This window comes from Anomalospiza imberbis, chromosome 8 (assembly GCF_031753505.1).
Source record: "Anomalospiza imberbis isolate Cuckoo-Finch-1a 21T00152 chromosome 8, ASM3175350v1, whole genome shotgun sequence".
NCBI lineage: Eukaryota > Metazoa > Chordata > Aves > Passeriformes > Viduidae > Anomalospiza > Anomalospiza imberbis.
In genome coordinates this window covers 10,963,732-10,983,230 of record NC_089688.1, presented here as the reverse complement: position 1 = coordinate 10,983,230, position 19,499 = coordinate 10,963,732, and the positions used below count along the sequence as shown (strand labels likewise).

Here is a 19,499-nt window from a genome sequence, read left to right as displayed (position 1 = left end):
GTGTAGGTGCTTTCCAGCACGGTGCTCTTGGGTCTGATTGCTTCCTGTAGCCCTTCCTGTGCTCCTGGAAAGGTTTTGGTCTGGAGCCCATCTCCCTGCTCAGCCTGCAGTGGAGGGTGCCCATGTCACCTTAGGGAGGTGCATTTGAGGAGAGTGTTAGCAGCTGTGTTGGTGGGTGACAGCAGGGGCAGAGCTGCCTCTGTTTTACTTCAGCCTTTTCCCCCCTTTAATTCTTTCACTGGTAGAGTGAGTGGGTGGTGAAGGGCAGGTCTGTCTGGCTTTTGTTCTTACCTGTCCTCCTCCCTGTACTAAATGGTAGTGTTTCACTGGTGAAGCGGCTCCTGGCAGAGGATCCTTCTCTTTTGGTACTGGGCTCTGTAGTAGGGATGTTACTTAGGGCAGCTGTCTGGAAAGCACAGATTGGCACCCAACAGCCACCATATGCATCCTGCTGTCAAAAGTGAGGCTTCCCAGCAGTTCCTCTACCATGGCCAGAAATAACCTAAAATGTCCATCAGTGCATTGCTTCAATAGGTGGAGGGGTAAGAATGTTTACCTGTGGGAGTCTGAGTACAAGTACACACTTGGCAACTACAGAAAAAGTGCAGAATGGAAGTGCTGTAGCTGTCTCAGCAGCATAGGCATGGCTGGGCTGATGCTGGGGGACGGTTTGGTGGGCAGATACTTTTGGTACTTGTTCTCCCAAAAACTAGGGAAAGTAATTTTACTGTTCTCTGGCATACTGGAGGGAATTTCTGTTCAAGGAAATCAATGTGCCAGCTGTAGAGCAGAAGTAAAATTCTCTCATGGCTAACATATCCTCTGGAGATGGGTCCTACCTATGTACTTTTAATGGCTGTCACCGGCAGCAATCATCTCCTTTTGCTGAGTGTAGCTCCAGGCCGGTTCTCACGTGTTCAGAGTTAAAATAATACAATGCAGAACAGGTAGGGATTAAAAGTAGCTTAGAAATACAGTACTTGCAGTTATTGTATTTCCAAGTAAAATTGCTAAACAGATCAGGTTCTTTTATATAGACATGTGCTTCTTATATTTAACTCTGACAAATTAACATCAACCACAAAATGAGGTTAGTATGTCTGCACTGTTAATTGTGATTTTGTCAGGACAATAGATGAATGTTTTCATAGAAGACCAAAATTATAGGACACCTGAGTTTTCCAAAAAGTTGTATATGAACCTACAGCAGTTTTGTATTAACTAGTCCCAGTTAATTGTGTAAAGAAAAGGACCCTAATAGTTTTTCCGATGCCAGTTGCCAGAGACATGGAAGGACAGTTTCTGGCTTTCAGGTGTGTAATTGCAGGAAGACATGAAAATTTAAAGCTGATGGCAGAGGTGCTGCTGTACAGAGGTTCTGAGCTAATTCTGCGTAGGTGGTTTCCTTGTAGTGTGTTGTGTGTGATAGTTGCAGCCAGATCGGTAGCCAGGCAGATTTTCTGCTCCCTCAGTGCTGGTGTGTGGTGTTTGCATCTTCTCCGCAGAAACGGCAGAAATAATACTTAAAGAGTTCTGGGTGGAGTTTGTGTTGCTGCTGCAGGGGCAGGTGTTGAGCAGCGATGCACAGGAAGCAGTTGAAGCTTGTTGGGAGCACTGCTGAATTAAAGCAGAGGAAATGATGTAAATGAGCTTGTGTTTTGAAGCACACTGTGAAAACACCAAGTGCTAGTCTTGAGCACTGTTCAGAGTAAACCCACAATTCTGAGGCTAAGTCGTAAGTTTCTGTGAAATAAAATCTGTCCTGTAAGAGTGTTTTGGGTGACAGCTTTCAGATGACTTGTGGTAGCACTTCTGCTGTCTCTTAAATGTTTCCCCAAGCAGTGGTGTCAAAAAGGATGGCACTTGACAGCACTGTTGATGTTGCTCACTGCCCCAGGGGCAGAACATGCCTTGCCTGTCTTGTGCTCTGGTAGAGTGAAAATTAAGACTGCTGAGTGATGGTAGTATAGTCCATCTTTCATGTGTTCTGTGAGTTCCTGACACACGTAGAAGTCTTCTGAAGAAGAGACATACAATTTGTGAAGTAGGAGGATGAGTATTGTTTCCAGTCAGTGCTGGCTGGACAGAGGCTGGCAGGTTTCTTCCCAGTACAGTCAAACATTGCTACAGTAAGATGTCTCTGCAGGGCAAACTTTGCCCCAGTTCCCCCAGTGTTTGGCAAAGGACTGGGTGTTAACGTACAAAATACTGTATTAGATTCTGCTATGAAATGCTGCTATGCGTGTTTCTTTCTGTTGGATTTTTAAAATTAGATTTTGGACAGAATCCAGTGTTTTTGAATTCTTTTGAATTTAACTCTTCAGAATTCCTCCTTAGTTGAAGATCCTAAGCTTTTATTAGATGGACAGGTGGGAATGATAGAGATTTAAATCAACTGTGTGAGGGGACAAGAAGGGAAGGAAAAAAACCAACTCTAAACCAGTGTTCAAACAGTGTTGTAGAAGTTGTTGCCAGTAGAACTGTGTGTTAAATATGGCACTTGTGACAAGTGTCTGTGGTAACAACTTGTGGTGTCCCTGCTGTGAAGCAAAATAAGCAAAAAAAGTTAGAAAAAAAAAAGTAGTGAATTAGGAACACAACAAAAGAAGAGTGCAAGGAACCTGCAAAAACTCTTGGCTTCTCTCCTCTTCAAACCACAATGATCTCTTCCTGAAGAAAAGGGGAGGAAAGGCAGTTCAAGTGGTCCAAAGACTGACTTCAGGGACTTGAAAAACAAAGCAAGAGAGGTGAAGCAGCATAATGCAAAGTGTTCAATGTTTGATGTTTCTAGTTGTTCGTACTGGCAACTTTTTCAATACAAGGAAAATATCAAGATAGATAGTTACAAGCTGCTGGCTTTTCTGCTTTTGGTGAAGTTTGGTATTGCTAGTCCTTTAAGAGTAAGTTAATGCTTAGTTATAATGTCAAACTGAAAAATTACAGATGACATTAGCCGTGCTTCTGGAATGCACCAGATGTTTCTCCATTGTTTGTCATCCAGCTTTCATGGCTGGTGACATATTTGTGGCTGATTGTTGTGCTGAAAGCAGAACCTGAGCTATTACACTGAATTTTAGCCTTTCCAAAAACATTTGTAGTTTGTGTTCCTCCTTCCATCTTTGAGTGAGGACTGAAGAATAGCAAAGTGAGCACAGTTTTGAAAACCACATGTGAATTTAAGCTAGCTGATTCAGTTTTATTTAAGAAAAATTTGAGGGTGTTTGATTTTCAAAGCAGCATTTTCTCAGGATTTCTGGATCAAGTAGTATTTTAAGCTGGTTTTCCTTATTTTAAAACTCTCAGGCCAAACTACCACTTGGACAAAATGCACAGAAATGTCTTCCAGTGGTCACTTCAGGAGTCTTCAAACATGCACTGAGGAGACTTATGTACAAATATTCCCTGGTCCAGGTAGCCCTCAAAAAATTTGTCAATAAATCACAACTTGGGTGAGAATATTCCTGTGGTGCATAGTTGTCCCACAAAACTTTTTTATTAAATTTAAATCAATTTCCTGTAAACATTTCTGGTTTTAAGATGGATATTAATAGAAGTTTGAAAGTATTTTTAAGAAAGTTGGATACACTTGAGAATTTAACTTCTTTCTTTCTTTCCACTTCAACTGCTACAGCTGCATCATAGTCTGGAATATTACATCCTTGAAAACAGTGTCACTCTTATAGAAAAAATTCAAAAAAAGGACAAAATTTAACTCCTCCACATTATTAAGTCTCTAACTTTTTTGTTAAACGCTGGCCAATTTACTGTGCAACTGTTAGAAAGACCACTCTGGTTATGGACTGTCATTTTCCATCCCTTCATTTCATAAGAGAAAGAAATCTCCATGTGAGAACCACCTGTGAGTGCCTCAAAGGATCTGTTTTGCTCTACAGCATTTTCAGATTTGCTTCACAGTACAAGGAAATGCATGCATGCATGACCTTTGTTCTTACCTCCCACAGTGAGAAGTCTTCAATGGCTCCAGGTATGAACTTGAATGACAATTACCCTTTAAAAACAGCTCAAGAGTTTACATAGGTTGGCATTTATATTTTCACTATGCATAGGTTACAGTAGCTATGTTATCTTGATCTCCATATATAGGGAAGTAGATGACAGATCTGAGAAAACAGAAGACAACTTGATTCTGGGAATGTAGTTAGATGTGGAACTCGGGTGAAGCAATTGCAGGAAAAACATGTTATTCCCAACTCTTTGGGTTTTGCCAGCTACCATTCCACAGTGGAAGACTGAAGTCATTCTCAGTGGTTGGTTTTAATAAATAGAACATGGCATCAGTGAAAATGTAGATATGCTGTGCAAATGCTATGCATGTGAGCTGGGATCACCAGTTACCTTTTACTGCACTGTTGCATTTGAGGGAGCAGGCTCATCTTGCGTGGGGGAAATATTTAGCTGGGGCCTTTTAAGTTGTTTAGGCACTTAAGGTGCCTAAAGAATATTTCACCTTTCCTCATTCACTTTGGTTCAAGGTGATGCTGTGTTTCTAAGTGTAACTGGTTTTCTGTCCTTCTGAAGCAGGCTGTTTTCTGTGCAAAAAAACCCTACTTACAGCATTACATTTTTGAAGACCTCTGGGCATCTTAAGTTTAATTTCTGCCTCTTGCTGCAGCTGTCGCTCTGTCCTACAGAAAGAAGTATAAACATCTCCCAGCACGTGGCCCAACAGAGACTACTGTGCATCCTTGAAGATAAGCTGCAGTTGCTGTAAGAAGTGGGATTTAGTTTGCTTAAGCTGTCCTCCACAGATTTTTTTCCCTTGATGGGGTGTGCAGTGTTACACAGGCTGTTGGGAGGCTCTGCCACCTTTCAGTGGACAGACTGCTGGGTATGGCTTCTCAGGTGTTGTGCCCAGGAACCCAAATGCTGCTGTGCTATAATTTATGCAGCCCCTTATGGGGACTGTGCCCTTAATAAGGGTTTAACAAAGCCTCTTGTAAAAGTAGGCTAAATTCTTGCCTAATGCTAATGTGAAAAACAGCATTACTTTAAAGATGTTGGGAGTACCAGGAGAAAGATCTTCCCTGATAACTGTGCTAAGATAGGTCTTGTGCTTCTGTTCTTGTTTCTAGGTTGAGCTCTAGCAACCAGCAAAATAGTTGCAATAAGTGTAGTCATATAAAACTGCTGTTCCTTTAATTCCCTGACAATAAGAGGAAGAAGACATGCTTTACCAAACTCGGAGTTTGTGGTTTTCTTGCCAAATTTAAAAAGAGGAATAGCACCAACAGCAGTGCAGAAACCCACAAACTAAATAGTGTAAGCGATAGGAAAAGCTGTGTCATACAGAAAAGCTACTGTCTTGTGAAAGCTGAAGGTTGAAGAGCCTTTCATGATAACTGTTCAATAATAGTTTTAAAACAAGCAGTCAAGCAAATGAAAATCCTTCAGCTGGTCCTACCTAGGACATTTTACCTAGTGTTTCTTGCTAAGCAGATGTCTCTCTTCGTAAAAATAATAAAGTGACTGAGAGTTGACTTTTGTTTCCTGAAATGGAATAATACTGACCAGTGTGGTTAAGGTGTAGCTGGTTGGGTTTCAATTTTAATTCAGCATTTTCCAGACAACTGGACTTGCTTTGGAATCACTGGAGCCAAAGCAGGTCTTCTATTCATAAGCTCATTGCTTACTTTGGATTAGTTATAAAGTAAATAATTCGAATAATACTGTTCTTTCATTTGTACACTTAACTATGTAATGGACTTAGTTTTGTTTAGGAACAACCAGTGCCAGGACAAGAGATAACTTGCTCATTTCTCTCACTTATAGGAGATAAAACTGCTTCAACAAAAGGTTGCTCTTTTTCCTTGTTATTTCACATTAATTATGAAAGAATTGCATTTAAACCGCTATAGTCCGGTTAATATTTCCTTCAAGCATGACAGCATGACTGCTTTTTCCAGGCATTGTCATAGCAAAAGTACCACAATTTCTAGGTTGTTGGATATCACCTTCTGCTTTCTTTTTCTGAGAACAGAGGCAATAAACCCCACAGTATTTCCTATTCTGTCATCTTGGCAAGCTGATTTATTTTTTGGCCATGTACATGGGGCAGTGAAGGGGTGTGTGCTGCATGAGCAGGATGGGTCCTTCCTGCAGGCCCCAAGGCCTGTGTTGCTGTTGTAAAAACACATTCCTGGGAACTTGAAACTGAGACAGAAATTGCAGGAGAGAGATTGGGCAAGCTGTAGAGAGCTTGACCTGCTTGATTGTTCTTGATTTCTATGATTGAACACCGCTATTAAAATGAAACCCTACTCTTTTCTGTATTTCTGTGTTTTAAAAGTTAGTACAAAGTGTGTTGCTTCAGTTGCATATCCTGAAAAGATGTAATTAATAAGCAGGATCTGGTCCTTGGAAAAGGCAGGGTTTTTTGTTGATTTTATCTCTCCCTGGTGTTGAGAGTGAATTGATCTATCACATGAAACAAGGGAGATAAGAAACCTGATATATCTTCCCTGTATACTGCAGCCTCTAATGTGGCAGTGGAAATTTGTGGAGGTTTGGTCTTAATTTTATTTTGGAGCACAGAATTTCTGCTGGCAAAACAACTATTTTGCTTTTTGTAAGAGAAACCATTTGCATGGAGAATATTATTTTTGAGTAATAAATCCTGTGATAGTTGCACCCTTCACTGAAGTAACTTTTTCCTAGGTTCCCATGCCTCAACTACTTATTCCTGGTGTACTGTGAGTTCTAGAATGGTCCTCATGCCAAAGGCATGATTTTTTTTCCCCATTTAGTAATGAAAGAAATATCTCACATTACCTATTGCAGATATGCTTGGGCACGTTAAAATTCATTACAGGCTGTTCATAATGTGGACAGTTCACCATTGTTCATTTTTTTCCCATGTCTTTCATTAAAAATGAAGTGAGATGCTCAGTGATCAGTGTACAGTCATCATTGTTCCTGTTTCCCCCATGGGACGCTGGCTTTGGCAGAGGAAAGGGAACTGATGAAAATCAAGAGGTAGCTTGAAAAATTCCTTTTGGTGTCAACCGGGTAAGGTGAGCAGCAAAGCTGAAGTTCAGTGCTGACCAACTAAAGGGGGGCGTTGGGACGAATTGGAACAGTGTGTCATACTCTAAACTTTAAAAAAGTTGAAAATAAGCTGCTGTGTGTTCTCAATGTGATTGATTTACCCTGGGCAGTGGTTGCAATGTGTACAAGCAAAACTTTCAGGTTTTTCAGAATTCAGTGTGAAACTGGTAAGGTCTAAAATACTTTGTGATTATTTTCTCTTTCCTATTGGTTTTATTGAATGCGGGTTTTCTCTCCATAAATTGATGGTGCCTTTTAATTTCCCTCCCATCCAGCAGTGCATATGTGTGTGTGCTTGGGAGGCAGAGCCATAGCTGAAAGCATATCAGATGGCAGAATTATAATAAAAAGATGGGGTGTTTTTGGTCAGTAAAGAGGGTGAGATTCTTGAATAGTTTTCCATGGAAAACGAGAATTTCAGCAGTTAATTCTTGTGATTTTTTTTTTCCCTCTTCCTTTCTTCCTAATAGCTGACAAGTCTGACTTAGGTACTGGCTCAACTAGAACTGTGTAAGAAAACCCTGGACAAATTCTTTTGTCTGTTCTGGGGCTATACCTCAGACTGTCTAAGCAGAGATGAAGTGATGTGTACTTAAGGTATGGTTTGAGGTTTTTCACTCTGGGGTTCATGCAAAGATTGTCTGCAACAGCAGATTCCCAGCTTGCTTTGTGTTTGGTTGCAGCAAGTGAGAAGATAAAGGTGTGCCCAGTGTTTCTCTAACATTCCAAGCTATTCTGTTCCCTGTGGCACTGTTCTTCAGAATAGGAAGAGAATATGCAAGGGATGAGATTGGACCTTATGTTTTCATTGTATAACTTGCCAAGAAGAGAAATACGTGTGTGGAGGAGGCTTAAGATGGTGAATATCTGTGGCATCTGGGTGAAATTATGAACAATAGAATAACTCTCAGCTGGAATTTCATGAGCAGCTAAACAGTGTCTGTCTAGGGCATGCTGATTGAAAAGGGCATGTCTAAAGTAAAACATGCTCACACAAGGAAAGTCCCCACAGTCTGGCATGAAGCCAGGTGCATACTGAATTAGGTCACTGCCTTAAGTGTGAATGTTTCCCCACTTCAGAAAGATGCACTCATCCTTTGCAATAAGAAACAAAAAGAGAATGCTAATATAATTTTAAAAAATGTAAAGCATTTTCAATTAGCATGCTGGTCTATTCCCTTGTGCTTAGAGAATCAATGAACTTTTTTGTAAGGAACAGAAACATTTCCATTGTTGAATATACAGAAGGCCCTGAAAATGCAGAAGGAATTAACAACCAAGAGCCTCTGGAAAACCTGCAGATCTTTCTAAGACTTGTATAAGCCTCAGATGTATCATTCTTTGGAGATCCTACAGACTACTGCAAATAGACTAGTTCTGAAGAACTGATAGGCAGTTAAATACCAGTATGCAATATCAGGTGCAATTTAAAGTTTTGGAACTTAATCTTTAAGCACTGAAATTCCATGAATTTCTGTGTGATTACTAATTATTAGATAATCTTATTGTCCATTTTTATAAACCTCAGAAGGTTCCATGTAACCCAATTAGTTTCCCTATTGTGATTTTTGGGATCCCATGTGCTTTTGCTTGTTCTTGGGTTTCACAGCCTGTTTTCTCTTGTCATCATGTTCTACAGCCTAGTTACTGGAATTCCTAAAGTATGGCTGTGCCAGACCAAATTCATATCAAATTTGGGTTGTAAATATGCAAAATCAGGGTGCTTTTTTTTTCCCAGTTCTCTGAAAAGAGAGAATAGTGAAATAGAGCGTTCATAAGTCCTCCTTTTCCAATGGGAAAAATAGGGAGATTCTTACTGCTTTCACTCACTGTGAAGTTTGAAGATGAAATGTGTCTTACTCTTTTACGATAACTTCCCTCAGCAGAAGTAGTACTGAAAGAAGAAAAAAAAAAGATGTCAATTGGCTCAGTTCCCACTGCTTTAGCAAACTAACTTACCCATTCAGCTCTCCATGTGCAATTTAAAATTTTAATGTTCGACATAAGTGGGTGCACAAACATTCCCGGCCTTTAAAGGCCGCAGTGAAGCTCTAGTGGGAAAAACGCCTGTTCTTTATGGTGAAAAAATGGTCAAACATAAATAGGCAATGCCTGTCTCTGTAAAGGGCTGTCTTGTTAATGAGATTAAAGGGTTTCAGCTAATGAAGGAATAATTAGAGCCTAGAAGGAAAAGTACGAGTGAGCTTGTGTGTAACTATGAGTGTAGTTCTCATTGCTTCAGGAGTGGGTTATTGTATCTCTTCCCAAAGCACCCCTCAAGACAGTGCTCCCCAGATAGCTCTGTGCTGTGAATAGGTGAAGGGCTGGTGGGAAGGGCCAGGAATCTGCAGACGTCCAGCAGCGAGTCCCCGTGGGGTGTGGTGACTTCCCTGATCCATGTTTACCATAATGATGTCTGTTTGGCCACAGTGAGGAAAGGTAGGCAGAGCAAGAGTTCTCCCACTGCCCCCCACTATTCTCGGAGGGGATCTTAATCTCCTGGTACATTGTGTCCTCTTGACACCACATCAGGAGATCTGTTCTCCCTTGCTTCTAAGACATGAATGAGACCTGAAGAAACTTAGTGACTCATCAAAGTTGAGCACAGGGCAGTTTATTGGTGCAGCAAGAATTGACTACAAAAGCCTACTAGAACTAATGCTCCATCTTCGGGGGTATCGATTTGTCAGTTAACAGCAATTGGAATAGTTGGGGCTTGATTTACTGATATTTTATGCAAGTTAGGTAGTTTGATCATTTTTCAACATGCCTTTACTGATTGAAGATGTGTCAGCTTCTGCATGGAGTAGCTTTACTGAGGTTTAAAGAAACTTATGGTTCTTTATGCTATTAATTGTGGCTTCACCTCTTGCAGTCTAACAGAACAAGAATTCAGTAAGAAATGTAAAAAACCGTCATATGGTCATCTTTGTACTGAAGAAAGCTTGGGATGATATTGTATCATTTCTGTGAGCTGGTTTTATCATGTAGAATTTTTCTTCTGTCTCCCTTGATTCATCACATCTGGACACTGGTCAGTAGTCTGAGGATACATCTGGAGTTGATCACTCTTTATAGGCATTCAACTTGCATTTATATAATATTGTGTTTGTGCAGTAAGGAGTGACTAAATTCTGGCTTGTCTGAACTTGAAAGGATATTATCTAGTATTCAGTTGATAAAACTGTTACTTATTTTGTACCAAAGTCTCCAGTAGCTTTCCATGAGTTCCAGAAGCTTCAGTTTCAGATGAGTAATTGCCTTTAATCTGCTGAATTAAGAATTTCTACATAATCTGTGTAAATTATTTATTCACAGGGACTTTACCACTACAAATTCTAAAAACTGCTTTGAGCACTCCTATAGACTTCAGCTGGACAACTCTAAGGTGTGCAGCTCTTGCCAGACTTGGTGTGGATGATACACCTGCCAACTTTGTGTGGCTGTGGCAGGCATTGCTGCTGGTGGTATGAATAAGTCACTTAGTCTTTCAGGCCTTGCAGTTGGAGCTTTCTTGCAAGTGAAGATGCTGAATATGATACCACCACTGTTCAGGGGTACCTGATTCACACTGGAGCAGTGTCCTGCTGCTGGAAGCTGAGTGGGAAGGGAGGAGTGTCACGAAGACACAACTGGGGAGACACAGTGCCAGGTGTTTGGTGTAAACACATGGGGAGCATCGTGGCACCCTGACTGACTCGCAGGGTCAGCCCAAGATGGGCTGGGTGGCAGCTGGCAGTATCTGTCTAACCCATGTAGAAGCAGTATGGGAGTGAGCCTTTTTTTTTAGTCTCCTAAGGATAGTGGAACTAAACTGGGAGTCTCAGAACTTCCTCCAAAACCATAATTGCATAACGCAGTCAAAGTGGATGTAGAGCTAATAGGTCCCTGGATAAATTTTAATGAGCTTCACTTATTTTATACAAGCAAATTTTAAATGAAAGTATTTTATTAATGTTGAAAGTAGACTAACATGCATTGAGCTTACTTCTTAGTATTTTATGCTGTCACTGAAGAGTCCCATAAAACATTAGCTGACTCTCAGTGCTAAGTAGGACTTCTGGTATCCCCCTCTTGCATAACTGTGGCTGTTTCTCTGGTCTTTCCCTCTAGCTGGTTTGGTCAGTCAAGTAAGAGTGTGACCCATGCAAATGGTCACTGCCTCTTCATGCTAGCCTAACCACACCAGAAGATGGAAATATTAGCAGATGCCTAATCTCAGGATCCCTTTCATCAATCAGGGATTGACGTCTGAATTTTAATTTCTTTTGAATCAGACTTGATCTGAAATGCAGTTTCTGTAAACTTTGATATTTAAATCCATAATACTTTATTCATGAGTGAACAGTTATGCCCTGAAAGGTATTTACTTAAAGCAAATAAAATTGCAAGCTTTTGCTGCCTCAACATAGTTCATGGATTTTTTTAATAATTTTTTTTTAGTTTAGAGGAGTAGGAAAGGCATGGGGTTTGTTGATATCTTTTTCCCCTCCCACAGAGTAAAACAAAACAAAAAACCCAAGAAGGAATGGGGGAGTTAAAACAATTGGGAAATAAAACATGGTGAGACTAGAAGAAACGTTACTGCTTTGGCTAGCTGTGTGACAAATCCATTTTATTGGACTGTCCATATTACTGTTTTCCAGGTGCTGTGTCAGAGGGAGTTGCTGATGGGTAGTGCAAAAGAAAGAAATGCTTTTTCTTTCTCCATTTATCACTCCTTCCACCAGCAGTCTTTTGCATGCATGTGTTAAACTTTGCTCATGTGTTTCTCAAATGACTGTCTGCTTTGTAGTTCTAATATGCACCTTTCTTTTCATTTTAGGTTCTGTCTTCAGTTTGCTGACTCAAACCACAGATTCCAAGGGAAGGAGGGGAAGTGGAATAAAATACTCAAGTGCCAGAGGAAAAGAAAAGCAAGACTAGCCAATGAAAATTACTATTACTAAACTGTAGATTGCTCTCACACATAGTGGGGGGGAAAAATTGCTGTCTGTTCAAAGCTTACAAAATTACTTTTGCAGATTTCCTTCACAAAACTTCAAATAAGCTAGGCCCCTTCAACTAGGGCTGAATTAGGAAATGGAAATATGATTCCTTGCTGGTGTCTTCCATCTTCCTCTGCCTTTGCAGGTTTTTTTTGTTTGGGGTAGGAAATCCTGAACAAATTGTATGGCGTCAGCCAGACTTACAGTTGATGGTTATGGATGACACAGGAACTTCAGATTTACATCTCTGCAATGACACCTGATTAAAGCAAAGCTTGAAAACTGCTCATCTGCTATGTTACCAGAACTTGTAGTAGCTATTACAGTTGTGTTTTCTCTCTAAGATTTGAAATCTGGGGTGATGTCCCCTGGAAAGCAAAAGCATATAAGTCATCTTTTAGGATTGGAAACAGAAATAATATGAGAATGCCCAGAAGAGGCTTAGTAATTCAAGCCAGGACTCGTTGGCTATTGGTGGGCCTTGCTTTACTATTCAGTTTAGTTTTGCTCATGTATTTGCTGGAGTGTGCTCCACAAACAGATGGCAATGGATCTCTGCCTGGTGTCGTAGGTGAAAGCATGGGTAAAGAATACTATCAAGCTCTCTTGCAGGAGCAAGAAGAGCATTATCAGAACCGAGCTACCAGTCTGAAACGTCAGATTGCCCAGCTAAAGCAAGAGCTTCAGGAAATGAGTGACAAATTGAAGTCCCTGCAGGAAAAAAAAACCCCAAAGGTCAATGGTATGAACTACCAGGGCACCAAAGAACAAACATCCAATGATCTCCTAGAGTTTCTTCATTCCCAGATTGACAAAGCTGAGGTGAGCGTGGGGGCCAAACTGCCTAGTGAATATGGAGTCATTCCTTTTGAAAGTTTTACATCCATGAAAGTGTTCCAGTTGGAGATGGGGCTCACTCGGCATCCAGAAGAGAAACCCGTTAGAAAGGATAAGCGAGATGAACTGGTGGAAGTTATTGAGGCTGGCCTAGAAGTTATCAATAATCCAGATGAAGAAGATGGGCAAGATGAAGATGATGGAGTAGGCGACAGGCAGCTGTATAGTGAAAATGATTTTATAGAAGGTACGTTTACATGCTTCCCAGCCCCTTAGTAGAATGTCATAACAGTCATTTAATGGGGTTTTTACTTTTAGGTGTTTTATCTACTTGAATAGAGTCTTGAAGAGTAATTGCACAATAGGAGCCTTTGTTTCTGATGATGAGGATAGTACTGCTTCATTATCTTGTGTTTTTTGTGGAGTAACAAATGCATGTCAAAAGGACTCACCACAAGAGGTGTATGGGGGAAGCTGTATCTGCTTAAAATATGGATGCGTTCATAATTGATTGTAGCCAAAGTCAGTGTGACACAGCTGCTTTTGGTACTAAATAATTGAAAGACTTTCAGTGAAACTGATGACAATGGGAGGGAGAAATTGATTCATCTCTCTTGTTCCAACTTTTTAAGCAATCCAGTATGAAGATACATGGTTTTTCTTCACTCATCTCTATGCCACTTTTAGTTAATAGTCAGGCATTTGACTCTCTTAGAGTTGGTACAGTCATACTGGAGGGAGAGGTAGGCTATGTTCTGAGCCTGTCAGCTGAAGAACTTGGTGTCCTGAATAGACCTTTCATGGTCATTATCAAAAACTGCCCTAGTACCTTTTTTTCATACTAACAGTTATAAATACAGTTCATGCTGCCATTAAAGACCAAAAGGTGGACCGTGTTATAAGACCATTACTGTAGAAGGGATTCTGAAGTAAGTACTGATGTCTGTATTATTAAGCAAACATGCTGGAGAAAGGTACCATTGGCCTTGAAATAATGGGTTCTTTCAGTCTCAGATGTTGTAATTGGTCTGAAGTGCAAAAAGTCTCTGCTTTTGACAGCTACTATGTTTAAAGTTTGATGCAAGTACTCTTCTTCATTCCAGAAGGTGGTACAGGCCATGGAATCCACTTAACTGGGTCAATGCAACACAGCCTGTGTTAGGCTCTTAGTGCAGTTCTCACTTAAAACCCTATTATTTTTTCCAGGGGTTATCATTCTTGGGCTTTATTTCTACATTAAGTATTCAGCTGCTTTTCCATTGCTGTTTTAGATATTGCTTGTACTCACATGGATTTTTATTTTACCATGACATAAATAGCTTTTAACTTTTTACTATACTGCCTTTAATGACAGACGTTCAAGAGAACAAGTAGTTTAGGACATTAAAATTCATACCTCTTCATACCTCTGCCTCTGTTCACACCAGTATTTGTTTTTGGAAATAAAACTAATATCCTTTTGCTGTAAAGACAGTAATTTCAAACACAGGGTTACAGGAACTATAGGGAAAGGCAAGTCTTTATGCTGCATATGGGTGTGTTAGCGACCAGCTGTAGCATTATCTACATCTATTAGTATCTTCAGACAGAAGTTGTGGGTTGTGTGGGTATTCTGTGGGTTTTTTATGCGCAAATACTACTGGCTAATTCAGCCAGTAAAAAAGGCATCTTCTGAATGTTAGCATAGCTTTCCCCACCCCTGTTTTTTCAGAAGTGAGAGGTAGCAGACCCAGCCAGTGTTGGTATACACAGGTCCCTTGCCCTGCAGCCCTGTAAGCAGGCTTTAGCACTCTGCCTCCACTGCCTGTGTACCTCCTTTTGATGGAAGTCAGTTGGAAAGCTGATGCCATTCTATTTATAAAATACTACTCCCTTAAGCTGTCCTAAACTTGTAGGATCAAATTGCATAGCAGATTTGGTGTATCAGCTGAAGTCAGAACAGGTCCTGTGACTGTCCTAAGAGAACGTCAAAATTGGTGGACTAGTGTTGCTCATTTAGAGAAACAGAATTTTTTTAAGCTGACTTCAGTTGAAGCAAGTAATTTGAGTTCTACATCCTCTTCAGTTGGTAATTATTTTGTAATAAGTGGTTTGTGACTAAAACTAGAGTATTGTGCAATTTGAAACTGGAGGCCGAGAAACTTGGTATGTGTATTATTTTTTTTTTCACTTCTGGGACAAAAGAGAAAACATGGTACTGCATTAGTTAATAAATAACTATCACGTTTTATGCTCAGTATAGATAAGCTGATTTTATCTTCTGACTTGCAGGATTTTTTTTCTCAAAACTACTGCATATCTATATACAAAATCTTACCCACAAAACTGTGCTACAAGAAATTTTTATTCTGAAGTCTTCTAGCCTGTTTGCTCAACAGACTATTTTAATATAGGTCAGTATTTGGTTCTGGGAATTAAATCTGCTCTTTTCCTAGACTTGTGAAATAGTAGACTAAACTTTGAGCCATGTAATTTTCTGTGATACGTACTTTCAGGTACTCTCTCCTTAGAGAATTTGATGACTGCTTAAGTAAATTTAGAATATAATTTCTTATAGACAGTTTAACTTAATGGTGTCTTTTAATGTCTGCTGAATATGTCTGAAGTTCTTTCCCAGCATTTATGTTGCCTCTGATACTCAGTCAGTTAAGTATCGTCTTCGTTTGAAAATAAATCAAGATTTTTTTTTCTTACTATATTTTAGGATTTATCTATATTGGAGCAATTTGAGACAACTAATACTAATAATTTGAATTTAAAATTGGTCTGCTTTCTATTTCAAAAACAGGAATTTCCTAAATAAACTTTTCTGAAAAAGTGTACTTAATTAGCCGATAATACTCATGGTAGTCTGAATCTACTGATTTTTATTACTCTTAATTCTGGGCAGGCCCAAAAAGTTCCAAATGCATGCTGATAGATGCCAACTTTCTTGTTACCACTCTACATTTTTGCTCTCTATCCTCAGTTTAACTGTTCATGCAGCTGCCTTGCTGCATGCTCAGCCTCTGTGGGCTCTGCATGAAGATGTTCTGTCTTCTACCAGTGGTGCAAGGAAGCTGTACCCACAACAGGGAGCACTCTGGACAAGTGTTTCCTGAACTCATGCTATTTTTTTAGTGTTGCAAGACAAAGTGATGATCCAGACCTGCTTTGGAATTCTGATAAGGCAGATCTGTCACAGCCACGTCATGGTTATGTGCAGGCTTTGAGCAATAACACTAAGTAAAAAAAAAAAAAAAAAAAAAAATAGATTTCTAAGTGTATATTACAACTATAAAGATACTTCCTGAAAACTTCAAATTACTTTTCACAAAGCTCAGTTGACTTGTTCTGCTGATGAAGAGAAAACCAGCAAATTTCTCAGCTCTGTTGGCTGTACCTGTTTTCCTTTGTAGCAACACATAATGAAATTTCCAGAATTCTAATATTAACAGAACAAAAATCTGACCTGAAAAAAGTCTTATTGTGCAGTTACTGTTTGAGAAACCCTTTGAAGTTTTTTTTTTTCTTAGTGTTTACATTAGATCTAAGTGTATGAGAAACATATCAGTATCTTATTCCCCATGGATGAAGAATATCTCTAGAGAGGATAAAAGATGCAATTTTACATATTTTTGACAAGTGAATGGATTTAGGATTATGAGCAATGGACCTAATTGCTGAACTGCATGTTTTAAGATAGTCCTCCATTAAAAATAGATTTCTTTGAGATCAGTATTTGATAATACTGAGAAATGGAGAGTCAGAGGAGAGAATAGTATTACCTCTGTCTGTTCCCTTTCTCCAGAAGTGTGTGACATTGAGTCTTGAATGGTGATAGAGAAGCCTTGAGGAGCCTTCATAGACACACTTCACCATCAGTGTAACTGGCTTATTTGAGTTTATTTATCCGTGTAATTGGCTTTTTTATTCAAGAGATTACAATACAAGCTCTTCCATTGCACAAACATATAAAATAACCGGTTGGAAAATAGAAGCACTAGCATGTTTTCAGAAGCTAATTAGCAATTAGCTGATCGCTAATAAAGGTCTTGTTATTGAATGTCTAGCAGTGCTGTTTGGGTCCATTTCTCTTGCTTCTGCGCTTCCAATTGGAACTGGGCAAAGTCTAGAAAGTCATCGAAAAAGGAAGACTCCCCACCCATCCTTGGAATGTAAAAATCCTTTATTCCCATGCTGCAGGCTTCCAAGTGCTTGCCATCCATAGAACAGTGAGGGCCGTTTGTCATGCCAACAGTCCCTGCTGTGTGTGCTGCTTAAGGCCAGCAACTGGCCACTGTCCTTGGAACTTCAGTGGAGAACTCTAATGCACACAAAAAACCAGACCCTACATCTTCAATCCACAGACAAAACACTTCCTGGTAGTTGTAAAGCAAGTAATATTCAAGGCAATAGAAGAACAGCTTTTTGGCTTTGATAATAACTGATCCCCAGGATTCATATGTTTCATTTGTTTGGTGAGAAGCAGAACTTCTGCAAAGGGAGTAAAGCTTCATGGACCAGGAATAGCAGCTGTTAAATTATTTTTGCTGCTTTTTACCTCTTTGCTTGTGGAGTTCTCTTTTGGATGTCAGACAGTGTATGCTAGTTGGAAGGTGAGATAACAGGTTTTATTAAATGAGTCAGTTCAAAGTGTTAAAAACTTGAATATGCTAAAAAGCAAACCAGATATGGGTTCTTTTTCTGGCTGTTCTCAAATCTGGCTTCTGTGCATAGAAACTTTAGTCCCATAAAAGTATTCAAATTAGTAGATTAGCCACAGAAGCTAGCTCATAGCAAGGAGAATAACTCTAGGAGTACATACTATTTAAAAGAAATGTGCCGCTAGTAACATGATGAGATTCAAAAGTTTGGAATCTTGTATTTCAGCAATTGAATGTTGGCTAGGCACTATTTGGATTTGAATTTTCATATTAAGGTCTTTATGAAGTTGCTGCAGTGGTTTTTACTTTAGTTTAATTTTTTTAAAATAGTCTAGAAATTTTTACTCTGTACCTCAGCATTCTGTTGTAGATTGACATCTAAGCTTCTCGTTTGACTTAAGATAAGCTATTGGCAGCTGGTATGGTTTTTAAAAACTTCAACTATGTTGTAAATGTTTTTTTTTTTTTTAAATCTGTAAACAACTATTGGATAGCAGACAAAATAATAAAATACATAATACTGAATGTTAATTTCCCCAGGAGTCCTGGTACAAAGTATTTGCTGTCTATTGTACTAGCACCGTGGTGCATCAGCTACTTCATTAACCAAGATGCTGTTTTCAAGCTACAGTGCTGGACTGTGCAGCAAAAAGGGTTGAGAGGGATTTAAAATCTTGTGCTGCTTCTGGCAGTCAGCATTGTGGGCTTTCATTGTTTGAAACACCATTTTCAGTGCTTGTAATAAATAATGATTTGAAAATAAGCATTAAGATGTGGTGCATACTTATGTACCTCTGTGCTGACAAAAGCATAAATGTGAATTTCAGTCTTTTCAAGGAGAGCATTGCAGAACTTTGTTCAGAGGGTAAAAGCCTCTCAGTTGAGAGGTTCAGTCATCACTGAGTTCCAGTGTGATGAACCAGCTTGTTCTTCTACACCATGTGTCCCACAGCCCCTCTGTGGTGGTTATCCACATCTCCCATTGGGTGTGCCAGTGCATGTGCTTGTCCACAAGACAGGATGGATTACAGAGCTGAGCATGGGAAGGGCGTAAGGAGCTTGCTGTAAAAGACAGACTGCTGGGCAGAAGGAGGGAACATCAGTGAATGAAACTGGGGGATGGAGGCTGGAGCAGAGGAACACAGAGGCAGATTTAGGGAAAAGATTCTTTCTGTGTAAATGGAATCCAGGATATAGAGAAAGAAGTTAGGTCAAGGTGGTGTGCACATTCCTTTGCTTCTTGTATTGAAAGGGAAGGGAACATGGAGAATACTTGCCTGGGCATAGGGCGAGACACAAAGTTCTATCATCCCTTCTTTCTGGTTCCTGTGACAGTCAAACCCGAGTTGCTCTAGGGCTGAGAGCTGCTTCCTTTGCATACTTTGTCTGGTGCTGATTTCAGTTGCAAAAAAAAGACAACCAAAAGGACAATATCAATGCTGGGTACAAAAGAGGACCTTTTGTGTCACCAGTATGGCTTGTCTGCTCTGTGGCTTGCAACCAGCTGCTCTCTGGGTGGGAGGTCTGGGAGGGATTTCAGCTGCTGAGGAGACTGGCTTGGAGAAGGGGCAGTTCAGGGCAGCCAGGTGAAAGGAAGGGCATTGTGTTAGGGCAGGGGTATGCATCACATTTGGGAATATGCAGCTCTTTGTAACTTTCTCTGTGGTCTGGGTGGCCACTTAACTGGAATATAATGCCAGTTCATGGTATAGCTTTTGGTTCTTCTGGATAATACATCTTTTCCTTGCTGGTAAGAGGAAAGCAGAGATGGGATGAACATAAGGCATTTTTGTTGGAGGATTTTTTCTGTCATCATTTCTTACTCTCAGGTTAGCATAGATATGGAATTAGCAACACAGAGCTTAATAGCGTCAAACCACAGATGAGCCTCAGTCCTTTCCTATGTGGTGTAAAATTAGAGTCTGTTGGTTTAACTTCCTTCTTTGATGGTCCTTAAGTTAAA

General features: G+C 39.9%; 1 protein-coding gene across 2 annotated transcripts in view; it reads left to right on the top strand.

Moving 5' to 3' along the window:
* The window catches only part of CSGALNACT2 (chondroitin sulfate N-acetylgalactosaminyltransferase 2), a 32,695-nt gene that overhangs the window by 3,802 nt on the left and 9,394 nt on the right, over positions 1 to 19,499 (top strand). For both annotated transcript variants that reach the window (XM_068197322.1, XM_068197323.1), the window contains exon 2: positions 11,891 to 13,137. In XM_068197322.1, coding sequence (XP_068053423.1) covers positions 12,474 to 13,137 — 664 coding nt within the window. In that variant the 5' untranslated portion in view covers positions 11,891 to 12,473. The remainder of the gene's footprint in view (positions 1 to 11,890; positions 13,138 to 19,499) is intronic.